Source organism: Lissotriton vulgaris, chromosome 7 (genome assembly GCF_964263255.1).
Source record: "Lissotriton vulgaris chromosome 7, aLisVul1.2, whole genome shotgun sequence".
NCBI lineage: Eukaryota > Metazoa > Chordata > Amphibia > Caudata > Salamandridae > Lissotriton > Lissotriton vulgaris.
This window is the reverse complement of record NC_141695.1, coordinates 1,296,780,478-1,296,798,150: the sequence shown is the minus strand read 5'-3', so window position 1 is coordinate 1,296,798,150 and position 17,673 is coordinate 1,296,780,478. Positions and strand designations below refer to the sequence as shown.

The following is a 17,673-nucleotide window of genomic DNA, read 5'->3' as shown; positions in this document are numbered from 1 at the left end:
GCTAGCACCTTTTGCTTACTATGGATTAGTGACTATGCTGCTGACTCTGATTTTTATAATCTGCATTTTGGTATTATACAAGATACTGCGTTTGAGAACTTTGCATTGAATAATAAATATTTCAAACTTGCACTTGTGTTCTTTGACTCTCAGTTTTGGTTTGAAATGATTATCTAACGAAAGAGTGTTCATGTGTTCCACGACTCCTGAGGTATTCTAAAGATCATGTTCTGGTTTGTCTAAGACATGGATCATTCCATAATGATCCATGAGACACTGTAGCTAGCTAGGTAAAGAGATTTCTGACACTGAGATGAGTTTTTGGATCATCCTAACTCACTGAGGTTCTAGATCTCTATGCACAGTTCTGTGGGAGAACGGAAACCCTGCTACACCAGCATGTCTCACCGCAGCTGGAAAAAGATCTCAGAGGACCAATGGACCAACGCCCTCAACACCTACTGCACTCAAACCGCAACCAACCTAGAACAAGCCGTAAAGAACTTCTCCGCCTGGATCACAGACTGCACTGACAGAGTCGCCCAGCAAACCCACCAGGCTCAAAAAGTCCTCCAAGAAAGCCAGTTCATCCAAGATGGAACTAAGATACATTAAGCACACTTTCAAATGACTCAAAATGAAGTGGTGCACCAGCAAGGAGCCCACAGATTAAACAAAAAATAAAACTGCCCTCAATCTATAACACCAACTCCTGAAAAAGATGAAACAGAGTGCCCTGGCTGGCTGCATCGAAGCTAGCTCCAACCAGATCAAGTAACTCTTCAACATCGTCAGAGATTTTTCCAGCCCCACAGGTACTGAAAACATCAGCAACCCTTCACAGGAACTCTGCGACTCTGTGGCTAATTTCTTTCACAGCAAGAACTGCACCATCTACTGAAACTTTGAACCCCAACCTACCGACCTTCTCAGCCATCTCGACCCCACAGATGAGGAGCACAACCACCCGCTCACTAGCTGGGACCGGCTCACCACGCAATTCACCATAGCCAACATGATTTCTGTCCACTCAGAAGCACCCTCGGATCCCTGTCACCACCACTACTTCAACCGCAGGAGCAAGACCATTAGCAAGGAGCTCACCACCATCCTGAATGCATCCATCAGCATGGACACATTCCCCGAAGAACAGAAACATGAAAACAGTCAAGCCCCTACTTAAGAAAAAAACATCCGCCGACCCCAACAAATTTAAGAACTACCGTCCCGTCTCTCTGTTCTCCTTTCCAGCCAAAGTACTTGAGAAGGCCATCAACCACCAATTCACAAGAACACATGGAGAACAGCAAACGTCTAGACACTTCCCAATCCGTATTCCGCAGCAACCACAGCAGCGAAATCGCCTTGATTGCAGCCACAAACAACATCAGATCCCTCCTCAACCAAGGAAAAGTGGAAGCCCTGATCCTCCTCTAAATCTCAGCAGCATTCAACACAGTATCACACCACAAACTGATCAAAAGATTTCACAACATTGGAATCCAAGGAGACGCCCTCAAGTTGATCACCTACTTCCTCGCCAGCAGAACCCAGAAAATTTGCCTTACGCCCTTTACCTCGGAACCCAAAATCACCACCTTTGGCATCCCTCAAGGTTTGTCCCTCAGCCCCACCCTCTTCAACATCTACATAACTCCCTTGGCCAACGTCATCAGATTGGATGGACTGAACATCATATCCTACGCCAACTATACCCAGCTCAAACCTCTCACTATCAGAAGACCCCTCCGCCATGCTGATCAACTTCCGCAGGTGCATGGCGAACATCGCTGACTGGATGAGAGACAATGGCCTACAATTCGGCACAGAAAAGATGAAAGTGCTGATCTTTGGGAGCAACACGGACCCCATGGTACGATGCCCTGGTGGCCCCATGAACAAAGACCCTCACCTAGACCAAGCGATGACGCCCGCAACCTTGGCATCATCTGGACAGTAAGCTCACCATGAGAAGACACAGCAATGCAGTCTTTTCTGCCTGATTCCTCGCCCTCCACATGCTCTGCAGGATTTTGAAGTGGCTCCCCATCGACCCCAGACGCACCATCATACATACAAGCCCTGGTCACCAGCAGACTAGTAACAGCATTACACACTACATAGGAATCACCTCGCACCTCCTCAAGAGATTGCAAACTATTCAGAACACAGCAACCACACTCGTCCTAAACCTCCCTAAACTGACCCACATCACCCCCCACCTCAAGAAGCTCCACTGGCTACACATTCAGAAGAGATGCCAATTCAAGATGTTGATCCACATCGTCAGAGCCCTGCACAATCAGGGAACAGCATACATCAACCACTGATTGAACTTCCACCGTCCCTCCAGATACCTGCGCTCTGCTTCCCTCCTCCTCGCCCACACCCGAGCATCTTCCGCAGCAACTGTGGAGGACACTCCTTCTCCCACCTTGCCGTGAAGGCCTGGAAAAACCTCCTACTTCACCTACAGACCTCATCATTCCTGCTGGAATTCAGAAAAGTATTCAAGACCTGTATGTTCAACTGATCCCCTGCAGCACTGCCATCAGCGCCTGGACACCCTTTTGGGTGCATAGCCGCTATACAAATACAGATTAATTTTTATGTGAAAACCCACATGCACAAAACTTTGAGAGAATTGTCTAATAATCACGTTTTTTGCGAAAATAACTGTTAATATTCAAGTGAAAAGTTTACAATTTCACAAACCCTCTAAAGTAGGAATCCCATGTTCTTCAGGAGCACAGCGCTGCTCGAACTAGCCAGGGCAATCACTGGAGAGAAATGCGGGTGAAGCTGGCAGGTTTTCCATGTTTAGCTCTGAAGTCATCATGCCACCCTAACGAGAAATGTAATTAACCTCTATAGGGGTGGTGATATATGCGGGTACATTCTTGTTTTTTTTCTGTCACTCCAACGCCTGCTGTTAAGCAACTTTTCAGCTACTTGTAAACTACACAGAATTCACCACCTAAACACATTCTTACAACCTGATGCATCATGGGCAATCTCGGCTTCCCACCGACACAGCTGTGTGATCCTGGACAAATCGTGTTATACCGCCATGCCTTGGCTGCTTTATTTGGAATCATTACGGAGCTTAAAAGCGCAACGCCCCCCAAAATATTAAACGCTATTAAAATAAAGTTGGCGTTTACACTAGGAACGGTTTCGGTTTAAAAATCACGTTTCTGCATTGGGAACATGTTCCAGGCAGCAAGCCATATTTTGGCACTTCTTTAAAGTTGGGCGGCGTTTCCCCATTGTCTTAGTCTTATTATTTGGCTTTCATCATATAATGCTGACAACCCCAGTCTCAGTGCGTAGATAAATAGGGTTGAAGAACCAGCCGGTCCGGTATTATGTGAACGCTAGCGTGGCACCGAATTCGGCGATGAACGAGTTAAACATAGGGCACGCTTTAGTCAGCCAATCACACCAACGCCTGCAGCACCTTCATAATCCAATGAATTACTCCCCAGACTCAGAGCATGTTAACCATCAACAGGGCAGCGCACTCAGACGGCCGGACACCCTCCACACACACCATGCGCCTCTCTTTTGGGGTCACGCTCTTTGCGCTCTGGGGTACGTACCACTGAAACTAATGCATTGACACAGCATGCTCTGTGTCACCTTTAAATAGTTACATATAGTACGTAAGTGTGGAAGGCGCGTGGGGTGTGGGAGATGCAGTAACTGGAGGGAGACTGCATGCAGAAATCTGTCAATCTAGGAGTACTAGTGTCCCAAAGGAACATGGTGGTGTCAGCTGACCCCTCCTCCCCACCTCTGCCCACGGTAACCGCTTTTAAATTAATTGTGGAGTGGGTAAAGCTACAGAGAGATCAAGAAAGCAGAGGCGCGCTTCTTTGTGACCTTCAGAGTAAACAGATCCACTATTTGTTATCACCATATATGATATGAGAACGCGGGCACGTCTCCAGGACGAAGGACGTGTTTTCGAAATTGGCAGAAGTGGGGAGGAAATATTTAATTTGAGGCTGTGCTGGATAAAAGATGTGCACGCCTTTCCTGCAGGGCGTGGGCACACGTGAGAGCCGTGTCAGTGTGTGCCATCGTTTGTGGAAGTTTTATTTGATGTTAAATCGAGTCTTTCGAGTTGTGAGCTCATCGTTGTCCAGTGAGCTGAACGCAATTGGCACTAAAGAACAAGCATCGTCAAAGACTGTAGGCCTGTGCTTTTAGTGTAGACTGTAGAGAGTCTGCGTTTGACACATGAAGAAGAAGTTTGTGTGGTTTTTGCGTGATTGTGGGAGTGTTGGGCGGCAGTGTGCTGTTTGTTCAGTGAACCTAAGTTCCCCTATATCAGGAATGTGTTATTTATTTTTTGTTGAAGGTGAGTACTAGGTTTGAGTGTGATATTTGTTTGGTGCACAGAGCTGGTCGACTTGCCGCAAGTTTGATGATTGTTTGGGGATTAGGGGCTGTACGCATGGTGTGAGTTTGGTGATTGACTTCTGTAGTGGGTTTGTACATCTGATCTGGAATGAGTTCGATTATTTTGGGCGATGCGGGTTGCACACTTGCCATCAGTTTGATGTTTGCTTGTTAATCAATAGGGTTCTATACTTGCGATCATCTTGATGTTTATTGATATAGCTTGGACAGATGCCATGAATTTATTTTTGCTGAAGAACAGTTGAACTTTTGCAGTAACTCTGATGGCTATTTGGTGAAGAGGAGTAGTGCTCTCTTCCCACGCGTTTGAGGATTTATTTGGTGGAAGAGGTTGTGCAATCGTCAGACTCTGGTGATTGTGCAGTGACGGAGTTGTACACTTATCATTAGTTTGATTATTGTTCTTTGAAGTGGGGTTGTGCATCTGCAGTGAATTTGATTATTTTTGGACCTATGGGGTTGCACTCTTGCTATCAGTTTGACGTTTGTTTGCTTATAGGGCTTGGACATTTGCCACCAGTTTGATTACTGTTTGGTGGTGTTTAGACAGAATTTCGGAAATAAAAATATTGTGGGACAAAATATTGTGTGAAGAATATCAAGGACAAAAATATTGTGATGGTAAGCTTCTATACATAAGCAAAGAATAACTATATATAACTCCACATATTTTATTATATATATATATCTTCAAGGAATGTAGATGTGAAGTTAAGAAAAGTAAATTTATACTTAACCTATTTGCACCTACCTTCTTGATATTTTGGTCCTCAATATCTTTGACACAAGAGTCCGTTCACGTAATATTTTTGTTTCCAATAGTCTGTCAGGGATCCTTGGTTGGTGAAGAGCAGCTGTACACATGCATTAAGTTTGATGACTATTTGGTGAACATGGGTCGGGCACTTGCAAAGAGTGTGGTGATCATTTGGGGTTGTACAACAATTTTCAGAATTTGGTGATTGTTTGGTAAGATTGGTTAAACTCTTGGAATGATTGTGACGAGTGCCTGGTAAAGAGGGGTTGTACATTGCAAAGGGTTTGATATGTGTTTGGTGAAGGGTGGTAGTGAACTTGCCAAGACTTTCATGCTTGTTTTGGTGAAGAGAGGTAGTTTCAAGTTTGATGACGGTGTTGTGATGTTGTTGTACATTTACGATTACGTTGACTATTGCTCTGCTAAGAGGGGTTGAACACTTGAGGTGAGTTTGACGATTGTTTGAAGATTGGAGTGTCTCTCTCCGGGCATTCTTCAGGACCAGAAGGAGAAGCCAAGTTCAGCCCGGCAAGATGTTTAGACCAGCCCACTCCCTCCCTCCCTCCCTCTCTCCCTTCTTTCTCTTCTTTTCTCTTTCCTCTCTTTTTCCACTCTCTCCTCTAAAGCACCCACTGTGCCTGTTGTAGTTAGTTACCTGGGGGAGCTGAAGAAAATGGCAGAGACGCCATCAGCGCCCCCCTCCTTAAAAACCAACATCCAGTGGGTGCAGCCTACTGGGAAATGCCCAGTGGATTGCACATCCTCCGCTCCGTCCACCATTATGGATAACATTCTTATATGAAAGTTTAAACTAAGGAGTTTGAGTACACCAACAACATCAGTTTACACAATTTTGTAATAATAAACATCACCACACAGTCGTATGCTCTCAGTCCACCCAGACCAGTGCACACAGCCCACAAGTTGCGTCAGTGCAGACACAGGCTCCACAGAAGAACGCGGGCTGCTATGGAGCAGCCCGCGTGCACGTGCGCGGGCTGCTCCACAGAATAACCGCAGAAGCGTGCACGTGCGTGGGCTGCACCACAGAATAACCTCAGAAGCGTGCACCTGCGCTGGCTGCTCCACAGAAAAACCTCAGAAGCGTGCACGTGCGTGGGCTGCACCACAGAATAACCTCAGAAGCGTGCACCTGCGCTGGCTGCTCCACAGAAAAACCTCAGAAGCGTGCACGTGCGTGGGCTGCACCACAGAATAACCTCAGAAGCGTGCACCTGCGCTGGCTGCTCCACAGAAAAACCTCAGAAGCGTGCACGTGCGTGGGCTGCACCACAGAAAAACCTCAGAAGCGTGCACGTGCGTGGGCTGCACCACAGAATAACCTCAGAAGCGTGCACCTGCGCTGTCTGCTCCACAGAAAAACCTCAGAAGCGTGCACCTGCGTGGGCTGCTCCACAGAAAAACCTCAGAAGCGTGCACGTGCGCGGGCCGCACCACACCGAAGCTGCTGAAGGCCTCACTCAGTGTCATAGCTAGGGGGTGCGGTGCGCCCCGGGTGGCACCAATTTTGCGGTGGCTGCCACCCCCCCAGCTCTTTGTAGGCAAGGTAGCAAAGGTCCAAGGATTCTAAGTCTTGAACAACGCTTAGATAAGCTGTTTTTATCGGTGAAAGGAGTACATACTCATCACTTCTCAAACCCCCCCCAGCTCTTACCTGCGGCCGTGCTTCACAGCTGCTGGGCGTCAAACGCAGAACAGCAAGCTACGCCACTGGCCTCACAGCCAACTACTGAGTAAGAAGCTATCAAAACCAGACCCGCTTCCAACAGGTTATGATGTGAGACACAAACATGCTGTGTAGTTACACAGCTCCAAAGACTGGTGTTTGTTGGCTGCCTACCGTGTGAAAATGAGACACTTTGATCATATTCGGCCTCTCTTCATACAGGGTACGATGCGAGACAAACACACAGACACTCTCACAGCACCACCATCGGGCATAGCATATGGAGTGAAAGTGAGACACATAATCATATACTCCAAACATTTCTCAGAATGTTCTAGGGACACCTCTCACAGGCTAGAGGATGAGCGCTTACAATCTTTCATTTCCACCTCTCACAGGCTAAACGTTTAACCCTCAGAATGTCCCAACTCCACCTTTCACAGACTAAATTGTGTGTGTTTACAATGTTCCTACACAGCCTCTCACAGATTACAGGATGAGCTCTTATAGTCAGGGCTTTAAGTGGGCCGGGTCTCAAGGGGTCTGAGCACCGGCAGTTTTTTTTAGGGGGCCTCGAAACGGGTCTCTATCGGGCTCTGTTTTGAGCCATGGCACAGGCGGTCCTTGCGGTCACTGCAGTCTGGAAAAAAGTGCCAATGCGCAAAACAGCCCGATTGAGACCCGTTTCGAGACAGCAGGCACATTGATGAGCGCTGCCCACACTACTCACTTCTCACTAGTGGACGTCATGCCAGGTGAGCGTTGTGTGGGAAGGGAAATCCTTTAAAGAGAGTCATTTTCTCTCTGGATTTCCCTTCCCTTCCCTTTCCGAAACGCAAGAGCAGCAACATTGTGGTAGGGTCACCAGGGCTTTAAAGCTTTTTCAATATTATATGCAACAAGCCATAGTTGCAGCTTATTTATCTTATGCAACTAATAACTGTTGACAAAGCCAATAGTCCTGACTTGTTGTAGGTATGATGTTACTTGTTGTATCACATATCTGGAATGGATGTAATGACAGAAACAGCAAAATACAAGTGGGGCTGCACACTATGCTAAACACAGATTTTTAGCCTAAGTGATTTAAAGCCACGCCCCTAATTACACTGGCCACGCCCCTTTGAGAGACCCCACAGTTTTTTCATCCCACTTAAAGCCCTGCTTATAGTGTTCACAGTCGGCCTCTCTTAGGTTAAAAGATGAACCCTCTTAATGTGCTAAACCTACCTCTCACAGGTTAAAGGGTGAACTCTCACAATGTTCCACCCCACTTAATGTTCGCATTTCACCTCTCACAGGCTAAACGGCGAGCCTTCGCAATGTTCCAACCCCACCTTCCAACTCCGCCTCTTACGCTAAAGGGTGAGACTTCATACCCACCAGCATCTCTCCGAACATTTCAACACAAGTGACGTCACACAGCCGGGCCCTCTCCAAGGCGCACACTCACCCCACACCTTAAAATATGACAATCTGCATAAACCAGAATCATAGAGGGAAAACAAACCGTATGACGACACCACGTTAATCTTTCAATAATTATTTCTCTGGTGTTCAAGCCCTCGCGTGCACGGTTGTGTAACTGTGGAGTGTGGTTTGCATTCCACTCGCACAAGAAACGGAAATATTAGTTTCGCTGCTGCATACACACAACTTCCCCACAACCTGTGACTAGGCGTCCATAGGTTCAGATAGCGGCCTCCGTCAGCAGACGTCGGCTCCGCTCTCCCTAATCCAGTCAGGACCGCCGTTCTTTCCATGGTCTGCGGTTTACCATTCACCAGTTTACCGCTCGTCTGGAAACCTCGGGAAAGGTCACATTTTCCGACTAGAGTTTAATCAGAGTTACACACCGGCACTAGCGCGCCAGATTCACGTTTTCCACTTGAAACACTCTTATAATGCTCTTATTTCAATGTGGTTACGCTTAAAACGCTTATTGGCGTAGAATCAATGGCGTGGCAAAGATGCAAAAGCCATAAAACACGCAAATAAAATAGGGACCATCTCCAGGTTAGGTAGTAAAAAATAAGAACGTCTGTATTTGAAGTGCAGAGGGTCCCTCACATCTCTGAGCCCTGGTGCCAATGCACCTTCTGCACTGTTTATCGATAGCTACACCCCTGTGCAGACTCCCAGTCGTTCCTGAGCCCTCCGAATATGTCAGATTTTCCTATATGACTCCAAGGCACCAGAATTCATTCACACTTACCGTTTTTTTTTATTTCTGTAATTTTTTATTGTAAAAAAATTATATATTTACATGGAGCATAACATATACATGGGAGGAGGAAGAGAAAAAGAAAAAAAAGAGAGGGAGAGAAAGGAGAAGAAAAAGAAACGCCCGGGGGGCACATTTACCGTTTTAATAGCATTTCGCAGATAGTCACTGTTCTCAATTTTGCTTACATTTCACACAGGCGGCGCTGTAGAAACTTCAGACTTCCATGAAATTTGTAAAACTGTTCAAAGTTCTTGTACTTATATCTCAGGTTTACAAACAGTACTTTCCCGCAGAAATTCACATTTTCTGTTTTAACTGCATTTTGCTGACCGTAGTAGTATCTTACTTTTGTCTCATTTTCATGTCCAACATTGCCATGGAATCTCCAAACTTCACTGAATATGTTATTCAGCACATTTTTGGAAAGCAAAGTCAACCTGCGGATATATTCGATGCTGGTAATCAGTTACAGCTGATATGCTGTCCTCTTAATAGTTTTGCCAGGTTGTGGCGGCACCTCCATAACATAATATGTATCCTTGAGTGGCAACTTACTTAAAATGGCTTTGCATAGAAGTCTTACACATGATAGTATGTCAGTATCCTTGGAGACCAGGTCTCATGTGTGTCTAGGCTCCTGTGAGATGCTCTTCGTGGAGGGGGCAACGGTTACTGCAACTTAGGTGAGAGAGACATTGTTGCCTCTGTGATTGGCATGGAGGAGCAGTGGTATGCATAGGCAGGGCCTGCTATTAGTTACTGCGTATGCAGGAGCAGGAGTCTGATTGGTCGTGTGCCAAAGGTTAATGTCTGTAGTGAGCTTTAGGGGTGAACAGTCTGTAGAAACCCAGGTAGCGAGATACTGATAATAGACTTGGCCGAGAAGAGTAGTAAAGACGCCATCCGGTGTGGGCTTTGGCCTTGCCCAATCAGGAGGCGGGACACTAGCGTCATGAATCCCTCATGGGGTCCACCCACCGCCTTGGAATGGCTTTCCTGAAGTGCAGGAAGCTAAGGGCTGAATAGGCCAAAATCAGGCTGATTGAGTTACTCCTGGGCAGATGCCCTAGAGGTTCCGTGGCCCCGGGATCTCTCTGTAGGCATGAAAAAGGACTATAAAGTCTGTGCCTTTGATGTACAGTGCCAGTCTTGCCATTCAAAGAGCTCTACTCAGACCTGCAGGGGACTTGTTGTGGTGGCTCGCAAGGCTCAGGCTCCTTCAGGAGTGGAGCATGGTCGCCACTGCTTTAAGTGTGGAGCAGATAATAGCCAATGTGTGGGCAGGATATGCAGTGGCCCTTTAGGTCAAGTGGTGTCCTTTGTGATGGCTGCAGTGTTTGGGCAGGACAGTGTTTTGGCCTTGAAAAAAGCCATCCTAGACACTTGTAAATCCAGGTTTGCGCCATAAATACCTAGTGTAATGGTTAGCAGGGAACACTTGCATTCTCCTTTATGAAGTGGAGGCTGCGACTTTAAGGATCAGGAAAAAGGCCTGACAGCCTGAGCCACCAATGCACATTCCTCAGTCCTCTCCTGCTACAAGTCATGTTCAAAATACCTTTGTGGGCAACAGACAGTAAGTTGTGGCAAATTGCTTTAGATTAAGTTAAACTGTCAATAAAAAACATTCTCTTTATTTACTTTTAATCTAATTAAGGGTTCGTGTTGGCTTCATGAGATTATTTAATTGTAATCAATTCTAATTGATATTAATTTATGTTTAGCAATGCAAATCAGTTAATTATAATAATGCATTTATTTGGCTTTGGATTGAAATTGGGGCTATGATAAGGAACATTATTTAATTTATTTTCAATTGATTAAGATTTATTGTAAGAATTAGTATTAGGGTTGGAATTAGGTTTAAGTAAAACAATTGAATTTAAATGTAGTAATTAAGGTTCAATGTTATCGCAGCAAAAATATTAATTTAATTTAATAATAATTTACTTCGATTTACAATGATTAGAACTTAGAATTAGTGTTAAAGTTACATTTAATTTAATTTGACTTAAATGCATTAAGTTAATATGGTGGTTACATTAAGGAAAATAATGCAATTTATTTTATTTTGTTGTAATTTAAATTAAGTAAGGCTTGAACTAGAGTTAGTAATAATGTTAAGGAAAAAATAATTTAATTAACTTATAGTTAAACTCATTAAATAATAGGGTTACAATGAAAGTTAGATTAATCAAATAACACATCGGTGTAAAGTAATTAAATCATTTGACTGTAATTAGAAAGGTCTAGGCAGCTGTGGATGTATATTTTTGAGGTTCAGGTAGTAGTAAAATGCATCACAACCACACCGTAGTAATATAATAGCTGTCGATCTAGTGCCACCAGCGTTGTAATATAGAACTGTTCAAGAGCACCCTATTCTCTATAGCAGGAACACATTGGTTATAAAAGTTATAATATGTTTTCAATGATAGAGCCCGTAGAGTAGAACTTTAATTGTGGCTCCCACCTGATCCCCAAAAGAAAGTCCCCTCTATCTGCATAATCGTCTTGTTTGGTGTAATGCTGGAGGAAGAGAGGGCCACTCTTGGTGATGTTATATTTTTGGAGCCCCAAAGAAGATCCTCGATCTTACCACACCAGAGGTTTAGGCCCCTATTGCCCATCCACAATACCACCACGACCAGGCTATCCCCTATCACTTTGATTATCGAAGACCACCATATCCAGTGTCATAAGATTGTGTATTATCTGCTTACATCCGGAGAGGAGTGGACGAAAGAAAAGAAATGATGGAATGTATTGCCCAACAAGTGGTGGTTAGGTGCGGCTACTAGAACGGCAGCTCACATGCTGGCAAGATGGCTAAGTCAAAGCTTCATGCAGTGTTCTGAAGTCTTAAGGAAGGGTTAGTCTGTAATGCTTCTGAAGTTAGAAAATTGAGTTCCATAGAAACAACAAACATATGGTATGAAGTACTCCATGTAAATACTCAAGCAGTGATACATACATTTCTCCCCTGTGGCATTTGTTTTGCTGCAAAGTGTACCGAGAACTGTGTGTGTGATCTTCTCACTGTATTCTTTAAGGCCTAGCGTAATTATCTCCATCGTTCCCAAACCAGTAGTGGTTATGAGTAATCACAGTGGTGCTTGGCAATAATTGTACCAGAGATTTCATTTCAGCAGATTGCTTGTCAGACTCTGGAGGTCAAAGACGGGCTACTGGGCCACAACCATAGAGGGGGACGAGTCGTCTGCCTCTGTGACCTGGACAATCTTCTCCTCCTGCATGGTCCAGCACGCTCTTTCCTTCTCTGAGCAGTCAGGATTTTAGGCACTACTCAGGCCCACAGCTTTTTGAGAAAGTTGTGCACACTTCAGGTCATGTCCCCTCACTTGGGTAGACTGGCTCTCATGCGGACACCAGCGATCGTCTCAAATGAGATCTTTGAGTGCTGTGGGGAGCGCTATCTTCCTTGATCAAGAATAACTTGTAACTGGTACAAAGTGGGGTACCTTGTTCTCCTTTTTTATATTAATTTTCCCAACGTGGAATGTGGATCACCTGCCTATGTCCCTGGAATCTTTTTAAGAAGGTTCTCTTTCAAATGACACTTTTTGGCTGTAGTGCAAACACGGCCTGTGTGCAAGGGAATGGAATCTCAGCAGGTAGTGATGATGCAGACTCCAAGCCGTAGTATCTAAAACATGGACACAATCAAATGGGAAGGTCCTTCACATGGCTGTCATCAGCCTTTCTAAAGCAGCATCCTTGTTCCCTGCCATTCACGATATGACAATGCTCAGGAAAATGTAACTAGCTATCCCTTGCTAACAAAGTCCTCATACAGTTCTAAGGGTAGCTCCACTCCCACCCTTCCACACTTCAGTGTCTGGGTCTCCATCCTCCAAGCAGAGCAATGCAAGTGACATGCTTCCACTGTCTGGGAAAGCTGTATCCTTTCTCAATCTTGTGCCATAATAAACCAGGGTTGTCCAAAATAGATCCAATTCGTCCCAACAAACATGTTCACATTGTACACTGTCTTGCTGTTATATATGTGCTGTTCATATGCAATGTACACATATAATTGATATGCACACAGGATATCAGGCCACGGCTCTGGGTGCCTCATTGATGAACTTTTACCTAAGTGGGGCCTGTAGATCACACCCCTCTCAGACAGAGAAAAAAATGTCTGTTGAGGACTGTTGATTTGCAAACATTGGCAAACTACCACACCACTTCATATCAATAACCCAGGACATTGGACAATAGTCCATGTTGACACAGAAACAGTGTTGCACCCTGGCAGTACCATGGACAGGCCTCGGCTGGAAGGAAAACGTTAGACTTGAAAGTTAACTAAACTGGTTAAAAGTTGGAATATCAGTTTCACATGCAGTTGGCTCAATCAGGGCAGAAGTGCACACCAGTATACCATGCATGAGACATTCCTGTCCCAACTATGGTTATTTACTTTCAGCACTACTTGTGATGCACTGATGGTCTGATTTAATATATTCTTCAAAAATACAGATAGCAGGGCTATCTACCTGATTCACCATGGAAGAAATTCATTTTTATCAGGGATTATGTAGACTCAATAGCATTTAGTTGCAGCAGCAGAACCTAATTCAAGAACTTTGAGGATTGAACTAAGTGAATCTTTGAACTGATACCAGATAATCCAAAGGTCAGCCGCATTCAACATGAAGTGCTACGATTGAAAACGGATCTATAATCAGATATTGAAGCACTGGTGAGGCATATTTATCCAACATTTGCGTTGATTTCCTCCATATGAGTCAGAACTTAAGTATTAAAAGCTGTCCATTCTTGATAACAAAATGCCTATTAGGGATGTGTCCTTAATCCAAAGCTTGTGGGGCAGTAGAGAGAGGGAAGCCATCATGTTTTTTAGGTCTTCTGAGGTGCACATATTGGACTCTGAAGTTAATTCCCTTTTGAGGGATTCCGAAGTAAATTCCCTTATGAGGCTTGCAGGAATCAGCACAGTCTCTAATGGTGTGTCCAGCACAAGTGAATACTCAGTCATTAAAAGACTGGTTTGTACTTGGAGAGGGGTCTAACCAGGGCAATAGTTTAAAAAAAACGTGTGGATATAAGATATGGCCTCCAGTGTTGTGTTAATAACCAGTTAACGAGCCCCAAAATGTGACATTAGGTTATAAACAAATTGATCAATATTGGCAAAAAAGACGACTTAAAATCCCTTTTTAGGAGACCATGAAATGGTCCCAAGCCTTTTTGATGCTAAAGTGTGGCAGAAGGCAACAGAAGACCAGGGCTGTTCAATACTTAGGGCACAGTGTCCCTGTTTGTGCTGCAGTGCACCTTTAATGAGGTGCACCGTGCGCAAACAAGTACAGTGTACTGTATTACAGATAATGTGTTGCCCCCAAGTCAGATGTGAACTTGCAGTTTTCCTTAGGCAGGCAGTGAGTTAGTGCAATGCAGAAAGGATGCTGGAAGAACCATTCTATCCTTCACAGTGCAGGCAGCCCCCAACGTGCACTTTAAAGGGGAAGAGAGATTAGCCTGCAAGCGAGTGTAGTGGGTGACTTGACCCACCTGAAGGTGGGTGTCTGGGAGGTCCATGGGATCCCCTCTCTCCCTTTCAGAAGACACACTCAGGCAGGCACTGACTGCAATTCCTGACAGCCTCTTTTCCTCTGCTACCATGTCCATAGCACGGTGCAGGCAAAGCGGCAACATGTGTCTTCATTAGTATGGAGCATTGCCTCTATGGTAATGAGGTAACACCCTCTTAAGATAGAGCATATGGTATATGTGAACTGTCACTATCTGTATTATACTAGGTGCCACACAAGCGTCTGCAGCTCATTCTGTTATTCTACAGTGCCCTTGGGGTGCAAAAATGGCGCACCGTACAAACCCGTAGCACCCTCTGGTTTTATATGTAATACAGCCCCTGATTTCTACTTAGCAGCCGATGACAGATAATAATAATTATGTATATAAACAATTTTGTTTTTACATACATACGGGGAGCCGTGCGGGGAAATGGCAGATATTGGCTTAGAAGGTGGAACTTGATAACTCCCATAAATTGAGGAACCTAGGAATCTTAGGAGATTGCCCAATTGTATGTCACAATATCAGTTGCAAAAATATTATCCAACAGAAATATCATTTACAAAAATGTTGTCACTTCAGCTGCAGTCACGCTTGATGTGCGGATCCTGCCGAAAAATTAGAAAAAGAAGACCAGGTCCCGGGGCATACAGAATGTTTTAAAAGTACGGGGGCGCAGGGGGCCCCCCTCCGAAGGCTCTTTTAAGCCCTAGGGACCACCACCTACCTGGGGCTAACTGTAAATAAATTGAGGGGCCTCACAAACTGCCCCGGGGACCACCACCTCCCCAGGGCAAACTTCATAGTAATGGAAGGGATCGTGGACCCCCCCCCGACCACCACCACCACCCTGGGGCCAAAATGCCATTTTAAAAGTGGGGGGGCACGCGTCCCCCCTCCTGGGCCATATACAGCCTCTCACATACCCACTCACTCACCCATACACCACTGACCCACCCACTCACTCACCCACACAGAAACACACAGTCACCTACTCACCCCTACTGCCACTCATACAGCCACTCACTCATACAACGACTCACACACCCATAGAGCCAGTCGGACATCTACTCACACATGTAAAGTTTTTTATTAACCTAACAATAAATTATTACTCCCTTATTTACTTACCTACTCATACATGGATACACATAGTCACACAGCCACTCACATAATATGTTAGAAATTGTTTCACTCAATAGTAGTACACAAGGTATAGTCATTTAACTTTAGTAGTTTCTTAGTATATATGTTTAACACTCAGAAACTTTTGGAAAACACTCACACTTACTGGATGTTGGCATCAATGATGTCACTGACCATGTCATGAGGTATTCTTTATTACAGAGACAGTGCAGTCTTTACATTTTATATATTTTTACATGTAATGCGCTCATTATTTAGATCATAAATTAGCCATGCCAGCACAGTAGTAATGGTCTCATACAGCACCTGCATACCTTGAAATCATACGTGAAAGACCAATGTAATTTTTCACTCTTTGCCCACTGTCAACTCAAATCAAATGGTTGGGTTCATTCCCCTACTTCTCTTGTCTTGGTGTAGAACGGGCAGGTCAGGCTCCCATAACATTTAACTTCCAACACACTTTTCCTCTGCAAGGGAGCCCTGACCTCTGCAGAGTGACCTCAGCATTCGGGAGCAGAGCACCCTGTGTGTATCCAAAACAGCTGCACACTGGACTTCAAAGGTACCAGACACTTTATGAAATACTTGCTGTAATTCCTAAAGTCCTGACTCATTCAGCTCACATTGAGCCAAGTTCACAGGTGAGCTACATATAGCTTTATATGCTAGTCAAAGACTATAAGATCTCAACATGGTCTTAAAGTACTACAATCTCCAGGATGCAACAATAAGTGAACAATGGAATGGCGGGATTATTATTGCCGCATCGGACAAGTGACTTGGATTTAAATACATATTGATGTTTCAAAAGAAACCCTCCTCTTTGTCAATCATGTGACGAAGACCTGCATAGGGTTGAAATGCGTTATTATGGACTATCTGCTGGATTTAAATGCTTGTTGCACAATACCGGCTGGTGGGCTAATTTTTCGCTCTTGAAAGGAGGAGGCCTTGTTTCAGTTTATATATATATTCACTGAAAAAACCATAGGTTTCACACCAGTTATAGTTAGGAATTAGCATTTAAAAAACCTATCAAATTCACTGAAAAAACCATAGGTTTAACACCAGTTATAGTTAGCTGGAAATTTTACTGATATAAAACCATTGAAATTCCCACGTTATAGTTAGTTGGACTCACTATAACTTGCACGTGTAATGCACTGCTGATGACATCACATATTACATCACTCATGACATGGTCAGTGACATCACTCATGACATCACTGATGACACCATCCAGTGAATATGTGTCTTTCTGAAAAATAAATATTAGTGAGTAATGTTTAAATATTTAAATATATATATTAGTGTTTCACTTTGTGTATAAGTGGCTACATGTGTTGGTAAGTAGCTACATGCGTATGTATATGGGTTATTAGATGTTTCTCTTAGTATCAGTATGAGCGTCTATATGGTTTGGTGGGGGTATTACTTAGCACATAGATGCATGAGTGACTGACTCTCTGTTTGTATGTGTTTTGAAGACAGCATATGTGCAGGACTGTATGGGTGGATGAGTGTGTATATGTGTTTGTTAGTGAGTGAATGACTGTCTCACTAGTGTCTTTATCAGTAACGACATATGTTTTAATCTAGTATATGTGAATATTGATGTATATAAGTGAGTATATGTGAGAGTAAGAGATTGTAAGAGTTCCTGTTTAAATAAGTATGTGTTTCTATAAGTGATTGTTTAAGAGAATAAATATGTGTAATTTTCAATATAAGTAAGGTGGAAGTGTGTGTATAACTCTATATTCAAATAAATGGATGTTCAATAGTTTATTTGCACGTGTGAGTATGTGTGTGAGTAACTTTTCGATGACTGTCGGTGTG

General features: G+C 44.1%; 1 protein-coding gene across 2 annotated transcripts in view; it reads left to right on the top strand.

Annotated features, from left to right (window-relative positions):
* Nucleotides 1-3,495: 3,495 nt before the first annotated feature.
* The window catches only part of LOC147703531 (uncharacterized), a 399,722-nt gene continuing 385,544 nt past the window's right edge, over nucleotides 3,496-17,673 (top strand). For both annotated transcript variants that reach the window (XR_015297584.1, XM_086931902.1), the window contains exon 1: nucleotides 3,496-3,594. Coding sequence is in view for 1 of the 2 variants with exons in the window: in XM_086931902.1 (XP_086788028.1) it covers nucleotides 3,498-3,594 (97 nt within the window). In the remaining variant the exon portion in view is untranslated. The remainder of the gene's footprint in view (nucleotides 3,595-17,673) is intronic.